Source organism: Poromitra crassiceps (genome assembly GCF_964638095.1).
Source record: "Poromitra crassiceps genome assembly, chromosome: 23".
In the NCBI taxonomy this organism is placed as follows: Eukaryota; Metazoa; Chordata; class Actinopteri; order Beryciformes; family Melamphaidae; genus Poromitra; species Poromitra crassiceps.
In genome coordinates this window covers 14,979,213-14,994,099 of record NC_139639.1, presented here as the reverse complement: position 1 = coordinate 14,994,099, position 14,887 = coordinate 14,979,213, and the positions used below count along the sequence as shown (strand labels likewise).

At 47.5% G+C, this 14,887-nt stretch overlaps 1 protein-coding gene across 1 annotated transcript in view; it reads left to right on the top strand.

The window, feature by feature from the left end:
- The window catches only part of ephb3a (eph receptor B3a), a gene marked incomplete at both ends in the record, with an annotated part of 42,576 nt that extends 30,008 nt beyond the window's left edge, over nucleotides 1-12,568 (top strand). Inside the window, 4 exon segments of the mRNA XM_083658915.1 lie at nucleotides 1,870-2,085; nucleotides 4,135-4,284; nucleotides 7,618-7,811; nucleotides 12,448-12,568. Coding sequence (XP_083515041.1) covers nucleotides 1,870-2,085; nucleotides 4,135-4,284; nucleotides 7,618-7,811; nucleotides 12,448-12,568 — 681 coding nt within the window.
- Between the last annotated feature and the right edge of the window lie 2,319 nt (nucleotides 12,569-14,887).

Here is a 14,887-nt window from a genome sequence, read left to right as displayed (position 1 = left end):
ATGTGATTATCATAGATACTTGTTTTTATGCAGGTCGACATCAGTAAATATGTTATCGGCCAGGACGGCATCAGCAATGTTAATATATATATCGGTTATCTGTCAAAATGCGGCTGATACTCGGGTCATGACTTTAAACCTCACGTCTCGAACTATGGCAAAGTTCACAGTGCAGTTTCAGCATCACGGAGGGCTGGAAGACATTCTTCATTATCTGTCAGTTCAATGTGAATGGACATCCCACTGACTAGTATTAATTAAACGTACTCTTATCAGGTTTGTTCGTACAATGGGCCTCATTTATGGGCCTTGGCAGGCTGGAGGGTTGACCTGGGATCACTGGTCGCCAGAGTTCCTCGACTCTCATTCATTAGGATCTACAGAACAACGTTCATCCTAGATTAGCGTTCTAATGTAGCACTCTTCATAAATGCGAACCATTGTTAAGTAAATTAAACCCGCACAGTCCTAATCTCATATTCCTTTGAGCCTCTGAGTTTTAAACCTAAAAGGCTAGATTCTGCGAGTCAAAGGCTTTGAAATGGAAAATAAGCTTTGTGCAACATTGTAATTCAGTTGACAGGACACTTTTACTTTAATGTTCACAAACTCAGAATGCAAACAAAGCTTTTTCTGCTTCAGGGAATACACGTTAACACGCACTCTTAAATATCATGCCCTGACAGTCCCTCTAACGAGTTTGTCAGTCAGTTTGAGAATGGAAGAAATACCTCCAGTTCCATGTTTTTAATTTCAGGGTTGCGTCTGTCTTTTTGTTTTTGTTGGCACTAAATATTGAGCCTATAATACATTCAGTGCTGCACTAAGGAGGCTAATTATTCCGCTAATTGACAGCAGCATGCATGAAAAGGTCAGCTGTCATTGGCTGACCGGGCCAATGACATTATGACAGATGTCATGTTTATGAGTGACCGAGTTGCCCTTGTCTCCCTTCTCCCTATCTCTTCTCCCTAGAGGTCTTCGGTTATGCCCGAACCCATGGATACCCGAAGGTCCGGCCCGGACCCGGCCAGGTCTCAGGTCCATTCGAAAGAAGCGACGGCGGGTCCGGGTCGGGTCTGATAGCGTTTTGCCGCGGGTCTCGGATCTCTGACATTGAAATGTCCGTCAGGAGGACCCGAGTGGCCCCCGACGTGTGTGGCTGTCACAGCTGTCAATCACCCCTTTTTATATCGTCAAATAGCTCATTAAAAACAAACTCATCAGAAAAAGGAGCGCTTGAACCTACATCAGCGTGATAAGAACTACCGGATGACAGAAACCTCCAGTTCCCTGTTTTTAATTTCAGGGTTGCGTCTGTCTTTTTGTTTTTGTTGGCACTAAATATTGAGCTTATAATACCTCCAGTGCTGCACTAAGGAGGCTAATTATTCACATAATTGGACAGCATGCATGAAAAGGTCAGCTGTCAGGAAACATTTTGTGGTTTGTACTTTGATTTTTTAGTTTGGCTCCTGTCCCATCCACTAACATAGAGCAGGCGAGACTTAAGGCTAGAGGTCTTCGGGTATCCCCGAATACCCGAGGGCCCGACCCAGACCCGGCTGGGTCTCAGATCAATTCAAATTCCCGGGTCGATATTTATCTGTTCTGTATGGGTACGGGTCTCAGCTTTCTAATAATAGACTGATCCGGTTCGGTTCTGAGTACTACATTTCCGGGTCTTTTTGGGTTCGGGCACGACTTTTTGGACGCGTGAAGACATTCTCCTCTTTTCTCACTTCTATTTATTACTCCACCTTTTCTATTAACACTATTAACACTTTTCACTCTCTCCCCCCTCCTTACCTCCCCTCTCTCCCCCCCCCCTCGTCCCTCCCTCCCGCTCCGGCCGTGTGTGTTGTGCAGCTGAACGACGGCCGCTTCACCATGACCCAGCTGGTGGGCATGCTGCGCGGCATCGCCGCCGGGATGAAGTACCTGTCAGACATGAACTACGTCCACAGAGACCTGGCAGCTCGCAACATCCTGGTCAACTCCAACCTGGTCTGCAAGGTGTCCGACTTCGGCCTGTCGCGCTTCCTGGACGACACCTCCGCTGATCCCACCTACACCAGCTCTCTGGTCAGTGTGTGTGTGTGTGTGTGTGTGTGTGCGTGTGTGTGTGTGTGCGTGAGCGTGTACTTAGTCTGCTCTTCTGTGTTTGTATATTCTGCGTATGTTTAATTGGGCTTGTTATTTGATCCCCTTCACTTGTTTAACATGTGCATATATGCAGACATGTGGGACTGTTCTTGTGTGCCAATGTTTGTGTTAGTGTTCAAGACCGTCTGTGAAATTTGCATCAGCTTCTGTGTGTGTGTGTGTGTGTGCGCGTGTGGGTGTGTGTGTGTCAGCTTGTGCATGCGTGTGGGTGTGTGTGTGTGTGTGTGTGAGGGATGCACGATGATATCAGCATGTCGTCATCATCAGTATCGGCGGATAAAGGTTTTAAAATGAAATATCGGCATGGGCCAGAAGCTAACATTTCTTCTGATATGACTGCTTGAATAAATGCTTGACACCATGTCCTCAGTGTGAGGGTGTGTCCCCAGTGTGAGGGCGTGTCCTCAGTGTGAGGGCGTGTCCCCAGTGTGAGGGTGTGTCCTCAGTGTGAGGGCGTGTCCCCAGTGTGAGGGCGTGTCCCCAGTGTGAGGGTGTGTCCCCAGTGTGAGGGTGTGTCCCCAGTGTGAGGGTGTGTCCTCAGTGTGAGGGCGTGTCCCCAGTGTGAGGGTGTGTCCCCAGTGTGAGGGCCTGTCCTCAGTGTGAGGGCGTGTCCTCAGTGCGAGGGCGTGTCCCCAGTGTGAGGGTGTGTCCTCAGTGTGAGGGCGTGTCCCCAGTGTGAGGGCGTGTCCCCAGTGTGAGGGTGTGTCCTCAGTGTGAGGGCGTGTCCCCAGTGTGAGGGTGTGTCCTCAGTGTGAGGGTGTGTCCCCAGTGTGAGGGCGTGTCCCCAGTGTGAGGGTGTGTCCCCAGTGTGAGGGCCTGTCCTCAGTGTGAGGGCGTGTCCTCAGTGCGAGGGCGTGTCCCCAGTGTGAGGGCATGTCCCCAGTGTGAGGGCGTGTCCTCAGTGTGAGGGTGTGTCCCCAGTGTGAGGGCGTGTCCTCAGTGTGAGGGTGTGTCCCCAGTGTGAGGGCGTGTCCTCAGTGTGAGGGCGTGTCCTCAGTGTGAGGGTGTGTCCCCAGTGTGAGGGCGTGTCCTCAGTGTGAGGGTGTGTCCCCAGTGTGAGGGTGTGTCCCCAGTGTGAGGGTGTGTCCCCAGTGTGAGGGCGTGTCCCCAGTGCGAGGGCGTGTCCCCAGTGTGAGGGCGTGTCCCCAGTGTGAGGGCGTGTCCTCAGTGTGAGGGTGTGTCCCCAGTGTGAGGGCGTGTCCTCAGTGTGAGGGTGTGTCCCCAGTGTGAGGGTGTGTGAGGGTGTGTCCCCAGTGTGAGGGTGTGTCCTCAGTGTGAGGGTGTGTCCCCAGTGTGAGGGTGTGTCCCCAGTGTGAGGGCGTGTCCCCAGTGTGAGGGTGTGTCCTCAGTGCGAGGGCGTGTCCCCAGTGTGAGGGTGTGTCCTCAGTGTGAGGGTGTGTCCTCAGTGTGAGGGTGTGTCCCCAGTGTGAGGGTGTGTCCTCCGTGCGAGGGCATGTCCCCAGTGTGAGGGCGTGTCCCCAGTGTGAGGGCGTGTCCCCAGTGCGAGGGCGTGTCCTCAGTGCGAGGGCGTGTCCTCAGTGTGAGGGCGTGTCCCCAGTGCGAGGGCGTGTCCTCAGTGTGAGGGCGTGTCCCCAGTGCGAGGGCGTGTCCTCAGTGCGAGGGCGTGTCCCTGTCCCCAGTGCGAGGGCGTGCGTGCACTTCTCTTTTTTGCCCAGTGAATGTGTCCATTTTGAAAAGCGTTGTATTTCGGTCTGCATCTGCCAGTGGGCCATCAGGATCAGAGTAGGCATAATATGTGTTAATTCCACTGCAGGAGAGACTTGATGTTCTCTGAAATTGGGTGGGGGGGAATGCTTGCATATATCGGCAAAAAGAGTTGGAAAATATCAGCATGACGGCAAAAAAAAATCCAAAACCAATATCGTGTATCTGTGTAGTTACAATGCCTGCATTGCATCCTGGGGTCTCAAATAGCACCCCCCCCCCTCCCTCTGTGTGTGTGAGCAGGGAGGGAAGATTCCCATCCGGTGGACGGCGCCGGAGGCCATTGCCTTCAGGAAGTTCACCTCAGCCAGCGACGTGTGGAGCTACGGCATCGTCATGTGGGAGGTGGTGTCCTACGGAGAGAGGCCCTACTGGGACATGAGCAACCAGGACGTGAGTTACCCTCCCTCTGCACCTGGCATGAACAACTGTTGTGTCTGGACTGGAGTGGCTCTAGATCTGAAGAGCTGGCTTGGCATTAGCATCCATCTCCTCTTGTAATAATTCAAGCAAAACCATTTTTATTAGTACCCACAAAACATTATCGCCATTATGGACGTCGGTTCAAGACGTGACTTTATTTCGACCCCTTGGCGAGATCTCTGATAGACATCAGAATGTTTACTGGGTAGTATGTGACTGTCCAACCTGCCTGACTCTTCCTGGTTGGACCCACACGCAAACGTTTTTGATTTCTTTTTCGGATCTGTGCCTGGAGGCCAGACCAAACCGGAGGTAACATGGGGGCTCGAACCCATGGCAGTTAGGCAGGGAATCTACCGCTGTGCTACCGGGATGCGCACACGCAAAAATGTATTTCAGTTACCGTAGCTCCTATTTGTGGACGCTGCTAGATTGTAGACGTATATCGTAGTTAATGCAACATTTTGTAAATGTTGGGATGTACCCGTGCCTTGTTTGTTTTACCTTCTGTTTGTGAGTACTTTGAGAGCAACGCAAACCGGAGTCAGATTCCTTGTGTACATACTTGGCCAATAGAGCTGATTCTGATTTTGATTGCATTTTACACTTTGTTGTTAATGTGGCCGAATGCATCCCCGATCAGATCACCTCCGGAGCTGGTTTTTGGGGGATCGGATTACCATCTGTCCTCTGTGCGCCTTGGACCTGCATTTTTATCCATACTCTATATCAGGGGTGGGCAACTATTTTTCATGGGGGGCCACATGAGAAACCCAGATTGTTGCCGGGGGCCGAACAAATATTGTCATGCCGTAACCCATGGATGGGCAACTTCGACGATAGAGAGGGCCACAAAAAATTTCCTCGCTACCACGTTTTGCTGAGGGCTGAACGGCGCCAGCGTGAAAAATTTGGGGCATTTGAAGCCAGGTTTAGAGGAATAACTCATTTTAAATTAACAGTTGGGATGTCATTATTCAGTCTTAACCACCAATATTTGATGCTTATTAGAATTTCCACTAGCCGAAATGTTTTTATTGAAATAAACCAGAATATGAGTGGGTTAATTTAAGCATAAGTATCAGTAATTGGCCCGGGATGATCAAAGCCTGTGTTGAGGGTCACACGAACAAAAATGCACTCTTGAAGCTAAATAAATCCAAAACCAATGAGTTAATTATTTAAATTTCTACTTCAATGTACGGTAGCCTTTTAGTCATAAAGATTATTGAAAGATATTCCATATTCCAGACTGAAATGCTATAACAGAAGTGGAGTATTGGCCAGAATGACATGAACATTTGGACACTTCTTCAGCGGGTATCTTGCATGTTGCGTTCAGGTGCACTGTAAAAAATATATATATATATATATTTTTTTTTTCTTTTGCAATTCCATCGCGGGCCTCACATGCGGCTGTATTTTGCCCATGTTTGCTCTATATGTATACCAAACATAACACACACACACACACACACACGTGTGTAAGTTATGTGTAAGTTTCGGGCCGGCAGCAGACTTTCAGCTGAGCTCTTGGTGCTGTCATGTTGGATCTGGGCCCGTTCTGTTCTGTCCTGTCCTGCCGTCTTTATCTCCACGCTGCAGATGCCGGTGCAGCTGCGTGCCTGTGTTCTAGTTTTTACCACCTTATTTACAACCCTAGCCTGCCCAAAGCCTCTACAAATCCATAGCGCAAAGCCCCACAGACACACACGCACGCACGCACGCACCCCCCCACACACACACACACGCACACACACCCACGCACACACACACCCATGCACACACACACACACAGAGGCATGGGCTATTCTGGAAAAGGCTTTTACGGACATTGTAACCTGTAGGCTATCTGCACTGCACAGACTAACTCCAGCAGTGTGAGCTCGCAGGGAAGAAAGGAACGGCGTTCTCCTCCTCTCCCCCTGACAAAGTAGCGTAGCATTGTGCTCACCTCCGCTTCACTCTCCGTGGAATAATATGGGCTCTGTATCGCTTCAAATAGAGTCATAATGCTGATGGCAATAAAGCAAAGAGAGCAGAATGAAAAAGGCCAGTAATGTATGTAGAGCAGCTTCAGTAAGCAAATCCACATGCAGTAATGAAAGCATCAAAGAGGAGCACTTTCATTGTTCTCTATTGCTTCGGTGCCACAGTCATCGCTCACTAAGCAACAGAGTCAACAGATAGCGGATGTAAACAGACGAGCTACTTGAAGACTGAGAAGCACAGTATAACAATCAAAGGAGCAGCAGCAGGAGAAGAAGAGGCCTGCAGAGATGTTTTATTGCTCCCAAATGGCACTTCTCATTGTTGTTGAACGCACACACAACATATGGAGGGAAAAGCAGTTGATAGGAGGAGGGGGGGGGGGGGAGAAATCATGTCAATGAGGTTCTCGAACTTTTTCACATCAAGGACCCCAAAACTGACACAAATTAGCCAGATTTTGTCCCAGGGGTCCCCTAAAAAATGTTTAGATTTGTAGATATTTTCGATGTTTTATTACAGAAAGTGTATGAAACCCATCAGTCATACATCATCAACAGTCATACATTCTGTCATGGGTTACTTATGGATGGAATTATAGTGAAAATAAATTAGTCTTATTTTTGCTGTGGGGACCCCTTGGAACCCCCCTCAAGGATCCCTGCGCGTCCCTGGACCCCACTATGAGAACCACTGAGTTAGATAATACTTTCTAATAATAATGATTTTATAGTATTGTTGCAGAGGTTCTCAAATGTTTTTCAGCCAAGGACCCCTTACAAGATAGAAAATATACCGGAGACCCCCTGATTCTGATTTGTGATTTTGGGCTAAGCTTAATTGTTTCCACGGTAACGTGCTTGACTTTTAAATTGATAGGTTTGCTGGATTAGAATGTAATCCATGAACCATTTTAGATTTAAAGCCTACAATATTTTCGTTGAACTATGAAGCTTTTGCACACACAAAAAAGATTTTATTTTTATTTTCCTGAAAACTTTTCGCGGACCCCCTGGCAAAGTGCCACGGACCCCTGGGGGTTCCCGCCGGAACCCCATTTGAGAACCACCAAGTTAGAGGATTGGATTGTGTGGCAGTATAGCAAGCGCTCGGATCGAGAATGAGTTCAGTGCAGGACGTAAAAACTGGAGGTCAAGTTTCCGACTACATAGCAATCTAGTTCATCCAGTCCATCCCAGAAACACGGTGTTAAATTAGCATTGCTCCCTCTATGCAGGGCATTCTGGGTACTCTATAGTGCAGTGTCTTGACTGTCTTCCCGTCTTCTTCGCCCATCCTCTTCCCGCCTCTCAGGTGATGACGGCGGTGGAGCAGGACTACAGGCTGCCCCCGCCCATGGACTGTCCCATGGTGCTGCACCAGCTGATGCTGGAGTGCTGGGTGAAGGAGAGGAACGTCAGGCCCAAGTTCTGCCGCATCGTCAGCACCCTGGACAAGCTGCTCCGCAACGCAGCCAGCCTCAAGGTGGTGACCAGCAACTACTCGGGGTGAGTGGAAGCACACGAGGTCCATGGTTTTGTTTGGATCGTATTCTCTCTCTCTCTCTCTCTCTCTCTCTCTCTCACTCGCTTTCTCTCTCGCGTCTCCTCCAATGAGAACGATGCATGTCAGGCGTTGGTGTCTGAGCCTCGCGGTCACACTGTTACACTTTTGTTTTGTTCCACTTTTCACATGCAAATGAGTGCATGATGTCCTCTGGCAACTTATCCAGCAGGCAGCCAACTGCCACTTTCCTGGGAAGAGAGCTGGCAACACTGGTAGGAGGGCTGGGTATCGTTTTTAAACAATTACAATAGAGCTGAACAGTCACGTGACATCTCTTGCCCCGGAAGTGAGTTTCCCCATTCATTTTCTCCATAGATATTTCGAAAAATCCTTATATAACGAGTTTTAAGGCTGGAACCAAGCCAACCAGCGACCTGCTGAATTGTGAGTGACCATAAAACATTTCAGTTGGAAATTAATTTTCGATTTTCTTTATTTGTTCAGCTCTATACCAGCAGTGTTGGGCAAGTTACTTTCAAAATGTAATATACTACATAATTACTAGTTACTTTCATTTGAAAGTAATAAGTTACTTTACAATATTACTTTCTGTGTAGAGTAACTCATTACTTATTCCACTACTTTTGCATTACTTTTACCAAAACAACAGCAGTAGCAGAATGACATCGCCGCCCCGGAACCATCTCGAAAAATTATTTCAACCGCCTTGGAGTCAGTGTAAACCATCCAAAATTCTAAATGTTATCCTTTTCCTTTGTATTGTCAGCTATAGTGGTTATTTGCATAAAAACACAGTTTGATTAGGAAATTATTGTATCTTTTTTAAATATGTGCTTTGATTTAATATGTAACTCAATTTGTAACTTGTTACTTGACAAAGTAACTGGTATAATATTACTGAAATCCTATAAGTAATAAGTTATATTACTGAGTTACTGCTAAAAATAATATATTATTATGTTACTTTTGTAATGAGTTACCCCCAACACTGTATACCAGTAGGCCTTAAAGTGATAGCCATACCAATAGAGTACTTAATTTGATGCCTTTTTCATATGCTGAACTGTCAACTCCGTCACATACACCGCACTCAACCTCAACACCACAGACTGTATTGTAACTGCTGTGCTAGTGGGCCAATCACACGTCTCATTAAATCGAAGAGCGCTTGCGGTGATTGGCTGCGAGCAAAACCATACAAATAGTTTTTTTCCTAGATCTGTGTACAAAAGGGATCGAATGCGGGTATCGTTTGAATGGAGAAGTTTCGATGGTACTTGGCACTGGGATATTTCGGGCAAAACCAGTCCTAAACACTGGAGTAGCCATTTTGTGTCTAAAAGCTAGGAAGTAAAGGAGTCGTAAGCAAGGCATTGATTAGAGCCCCGGACGTTCAGGCTTCCAGTTGGCTGCTTGTAAGGTTGAAGCCTGAAGGTCCAGGGCTCTAATCAATGTCTTGCTTGCGCCTGCTTTACTTCCTAGCTTTTAGACACAAAATGGCCGATTTGGGTGCATGTGAACTAGGCGTATTGTGCCCGTATGGAAGCCCGACCAAGCCGGAGGTGACACGGGTGCTCGAACCTGCAACCCTCATATTGGTGGGCAGGAAATCTACCACTGCACTACCCGGGCCGGGCGCCCCTGGAGGCAAGTTGGGTTCAACTTGTTAGAGGAACAACCATGACGTGGATTGCATTTCTTGTGAGCCAACCAATAACAAGTAAGAAGAATCAGAGTTTCACAGTAGTTTACAACAACAACCAGAGCAGAAACAGAAAGGAGCGCTGGAAATGTTGGGTCATATTTGTTAATTTCCCAGCTACTCTGATCATACAGATTGGATATGGGAGCATGTTGGCTGTGCTGTGTAAGTTTCTGCTCGGTGTTTTATTAATTGTACCTCCGTGCTGTTTGCTGACAGCGGTACTGTAGCTACTGCAGCCGCTCATTATGGAGACAACGTAATAATAAGTATGCAAACTATGCATCGTGCAAACCTGCTTTTTACCATATTGGCACAAAAAGCCGTTGAGGCTGTGCTTTTTCTACAATGAACGCAGAATCCTGTGAACATCCTGTTATATACCCTCCAAACTTCTCCCATACTGTATATACGATCTGTGGATTGGGTGAAGAAGACTTTGTAGTACAGAGAAGACCAGAGGGAGTAAGATGTCACTGTAAAAAACATCATGTTTGGTCTGTAAAGGTCTTGCAACATCAAGGTTCATGCTTGTTAGTGTTTGTTTGCTTTATGCTTTTGGCTGTTGTCATCAAAGACATGAGCTGTTTCAGTTGAAGAGTTCTCATGTCAGAAGTCTAGTCTCTCACTGATTCCTTTTCTCTGCCAGTCACGAAGTGTAGAAGCTGCCTCATCCATAGATAGTCCTCCCTGCATTGAGAAGTTGTTTTTCCAGCTTGGTTTTGAGTGCACATGTCCTTCAGGGGCGGAGTCGAGTGCACATGTCCTTCAGGGGCGGAGTCGAGGGCACACATGTCCTTCAGGGGCGGAGTCGGGTGCAGTGAGACTTTCTGCAGTCGCTGCTTTTGGAGTCGCACACAGTCAAACAGGGACAGCCTCGGTGGAACGGCTTCAGTGAATCCAAATGTCGTTCCGGCCATCTCTTCTGCATATGGTGAACTTTTTTTTCTCCTGACGCGTTTGTTCTGCGTTTTGTTAGCCTGGCATCCAGTCAACAGTATCATTAGTGTTTGCTTTAGATGGTTTAGATCTCCAGCTCTAATAGTGATGTATAATGCATTGAGTGCACATCTTCAAGCGTGTGGCTCCAACTACAGAAGTAGTTTCCTACTTCCCAGTTCCCACAGACACAAAAGGCAGGATTCACACATACAGTAAGCGGGTCCTCTGCCAGGCTCCTTGGCTCGCACTTCCACTATAACACCGTGCCCCAAGGACAACTCTTATGCCAGGAATGGGGCTCAGTCAAGCTAATTGTGTGTGGAAATGTAATGGCTGATCTAGGTTTAATTCCCCCTACACTTGGCCGGATCCTGGAATGTAGGTGACGGGACAGAGAGCTTCGCGATCTGCTGATGTGGAAAAGCAGGAGGTGATGAAGTGTGAGTAATAAGGGAGATTGAGGAGAAGCTAAAAGAGAGGAATGTGTTTAATTAGGTTGCTAATGAGCTTTTTAATGCGCCGGGGGAGGGCGCGCCCGACGCTGCGGCGGCGGCGGCGGGCGAACGGGGAGCGGGGTTGTGCCGTGCTGCTCCGCACCGCGCCGCGCCGTGTGTCTGCACGCGCACGCTCACTCGCTCGCTCGCGCGCGCGTGTGTGTGTGTGTGTGTGTGCATGTTACGCTACGTGTCGCTGTGTGCGGATGACACGCCGATGATTAATTTATGGCCTCATCTCGTATGCGACAGCGAGAGATGGATGGAGAGGGAGCCGCAGAAAGAGAAGGCGTGGAGCGAGGACGGATGATGTTGTCAGTGCGTGATTTAGAGAGCGCTGGCAGTGTTTGCGCGTGCCCACCTGGCTGTACTTCCGAGGCGGCGGATGCGCGCGTGTCGCCCGTCGCTGCCGCCCTGCCATTGGCTGCTCGGTGATGTCGGGCCAGATAACGGGGGGGAGAGGGAGGATATGAGTTGCATCCCCTTATCTCTAAAGTATCTTCAGCCAGGAGAACCTTAAAGACAAGGACGCTGGCCGCCCAACAGAGGACACTCCGACACTGTATCTTCTCCAGATAGCTCAGATATAGGCTCAGCTTTTATTAAAAGCCGCAGTGTGATGAATCGATCTGGCTTAGTGTTTGAATTGGACTTGGTAAATAGCAGAGGAGTTGATCAGCAGCATCAGCACTTTTCAACATGTTCTCATCGTGCTGCAATGTTATTTTTATTGTCGAACACATCATCGCTCTGTCCTCACATTTGAGACTTTTGCAGAGCAGCCAGTGAACAATGACTCAAACTGACTGGATCTGAAGTATACCTTTTATCCGGGGCGTCGGCAGTGGTAGATTCCCTGCCTACCGACACGAGGGTCGCAGGTTCGAGCCCCCGTGGCGTGTTGCCTCCGGCTTGGTCGGACATCCATACAGGCACAATCGGACGTGTCTGTGGGATGGGAAGCCGGATTAAGGGTATATGTGTCCTGGTTGCTGCGCTAGTGCCCCCTCTGGTGCCCCCTCTGGTTGGTCGGGATGCCTTTTCGGGGGGGAGGGGAACTTGGGAGAATAGCGTGATGATCCTCCCACGCACTGCATCCTGCCGGTGAATCCCCTCACTGTCAGGTGAAAAGAAGCGACTGCACATGTATTGGAGGAAGCATGTGCTAGTCTACGGCTCTCCCCGGGATCAGCGACTGGGACAGCTTGGCAGAGGGGGAATTGGCCGAGTACAATTTGGAAGAAAACGGGGGGAAATAAAGAAAACAAAACTTCATTGGAAAAAAAAAAGGATACCTTTATCCGACGGTTCGATAGCATCAAGTGTAATTAGATGTATCATCTGTGTTTTGTTTGAAAGTGTCTGTGAAACCTGCTGTTGACCTCTGTGTGTGTGTGTGTGTGTGTGTGTGTGTGTGTGTGTGTGTGTGTGTGTGTGTGTGTGTGTGTGTGTGTGTGTGTGTGTGTGTGTGTGTTGCAGGGATCTGCTGCGCCTAGGAGGGACGCTGCCAGGTCACCACCAGAAGACTCTGGATTGTCTGGAAGGCAGTGAGGAAATCGTTCGGCAGCAGATGAGCCAAACTCTCCCCATCAGAGTGTGAGAAGAAGAAGACGACGCAAACTGGAGAAGACCGAGCGCAGAATGCCTCCAAACTACCTAGGAACTCTTCACCGTCAAGAGCCTGATGTATATTTAAAAAAAGAAGAAGGAGGAATTTCCAGCTACACACTGGACCTTTCTGGAGACTTCCTTCCACGAGCAAATGGAGATGTTAATGTCCGTGAAAACAGAACTTACCGTCGCAGTGTGTGTTCATTACTTGACACTTGTGGATTTGTGAAAAAATGTCGACTGACATACAGCCAAACTTCCTAATATTGCCCCTTCTCAGGTTGTGTTTGCATGTCTGCATGTGTTTTCTGCTGGTTGGGAAGCGCTCCCTCCTCTCCTTCACCTCCTCATACCCGGCTCCTTTCCTTCACCTCCTCATTCCTGGCTCCTCAGACTACGGATGGGAGGAACTCAAAATCAAAGATGACAGACATCAGTGCCAAGATGAAGCGCGCCTTCTGCTTAACATTGACTCTTAAGAGAGCTGCACATCTGTAGATGTTCGATCCAATTACCTTTTCAAAACCAGAATCAACTCTGCTCTTTCTTTTGCTGTTTTGCTTCTTCTTATTTTTTATTTTATTTTTTATTTTTTGTGCGGGGGGGGATATTTCTTCCACTTCCAAGTTCCTCTTAAATGTCGTCTTCCACATGGACTGGGGGATTTTACCATGTTACAATTCTGTACAGTATCCGAGTATCTGAGTCTGTACAGTATCCGAGTATCTGAGTCTGTACAGTATCCGAGTATCTGAGTCTTCACATAATCTCTCTGTCCGCTCCAGCCAATGGGAGCGATGCAGAGATGCAACTGACTGGACACTGTGCAGGCCACATCACGTGCATGCCAAAGTGGAAGCTTTATGGTCAAAACAAGCAAAAGTAGACTCCACATAACTGTCGCTTTGTTGGCATTTTCTGTATGGACTTTAATGTCCATATTTTCTTAATCTTATTTTATTCATATACGCATTGTTTTGAATGCTAAGTTATTATGTATTACTGCAAAAGAGTCTTCTGTGTTTTTTACAAGAATCGGGGCTCATCTTTTTTATTCTAATGTTTGTTTGTTTTTGTTTGTTTTTTTCCACACATGAACAAACTAGACAGACATGAATGAGTGAACGAGACGGGACGAAAACGTTCAGAACGCTGAAGATATTTTGTCGAGATTTATGCCGTTCCGCATTTTCAAATGAAACGTGCCCGTGGTAGTGGTGTGTTGTATTATTTACTTTGGCAAATGTATTTCAGATCCATGGGTATTAAAAAAAAAAGTCACTATCCAGATGACAGCTTTGTGACCTTAATATAAACCTACAAACTTGAATGTGGTGCAAATCGCTCATTGGTTAATTTCTTCTGACATGTATTCCGTTGAGCACGCCGGCTGTCAGTGCAGTTCCTATTTAACAGACTGCCTGTATATACTATATTTCTATTAGACCAATCTGCTTAGCATTCACAGTCATGTGATCTGACTTCAGCCTCTCCATGACCCTCGGATGTTTATATGCTTGGTTGTTTATTGTTGAGACGCAAACAAATGGAAAACTACAGTGGTCATTATTACATATCTAAAGCTATATGTCGCGACGGAAGAAGAAAATGTGTGTCTGTTAGGGCAGACTTTTTCCTGTGCAATTAAAAGGTGTATTAGATTGTAAAAGAAAGAAAAGAAAACTAGAACAAAAATAAACATTTCTCTTTGAGTATTTTTACGATAATCACATGCAAATAAATTATTAAACGGATATCTGGTATTCTCTTTGATTTCTCGGTGGGTTGACCACGCTGGATTTCCGGGTCTTCTCTCATCCAGGCGGAGGATGCAAAGAGGGAATATAGCAAGTGTGCTTTAGCCCCTCAGTCAGAATATCACAGCAGCTGTGGATGGACTCATTAAGGTTTAAGATTAATCAAAGAGCGGTCCAGGGCTAGCCAATTAGTGAGACCACAGGACTATTCTGGGGGGACTATTCTGGGGATTTCAGCCTCTGCTGTTGGAAAGGCTTCAAGGAGGCAACGTTAATCTGACTACGCCAAACATCAGTGTTGTTTGGTTTGAATCTAGCAGCTCACGGAACACAAAACCGTCTCTCCCGTTACCAGTATTGATGAGCTGAGGCTAGCTGTCACCCGCTAGCCTGTGATGTTCTGTCTTTATTGACTGGGAGGAAGCTCATCTGTCGTGGGGCTCATACTTTGTCTGTTTTTGACTTGATGCAGAGATGGCAGCTGTATGATGATCATCCAAGGGAAGATTGATGGTGGCCTGTTCTCCATCTCTGCTGCTTTTATACACCGA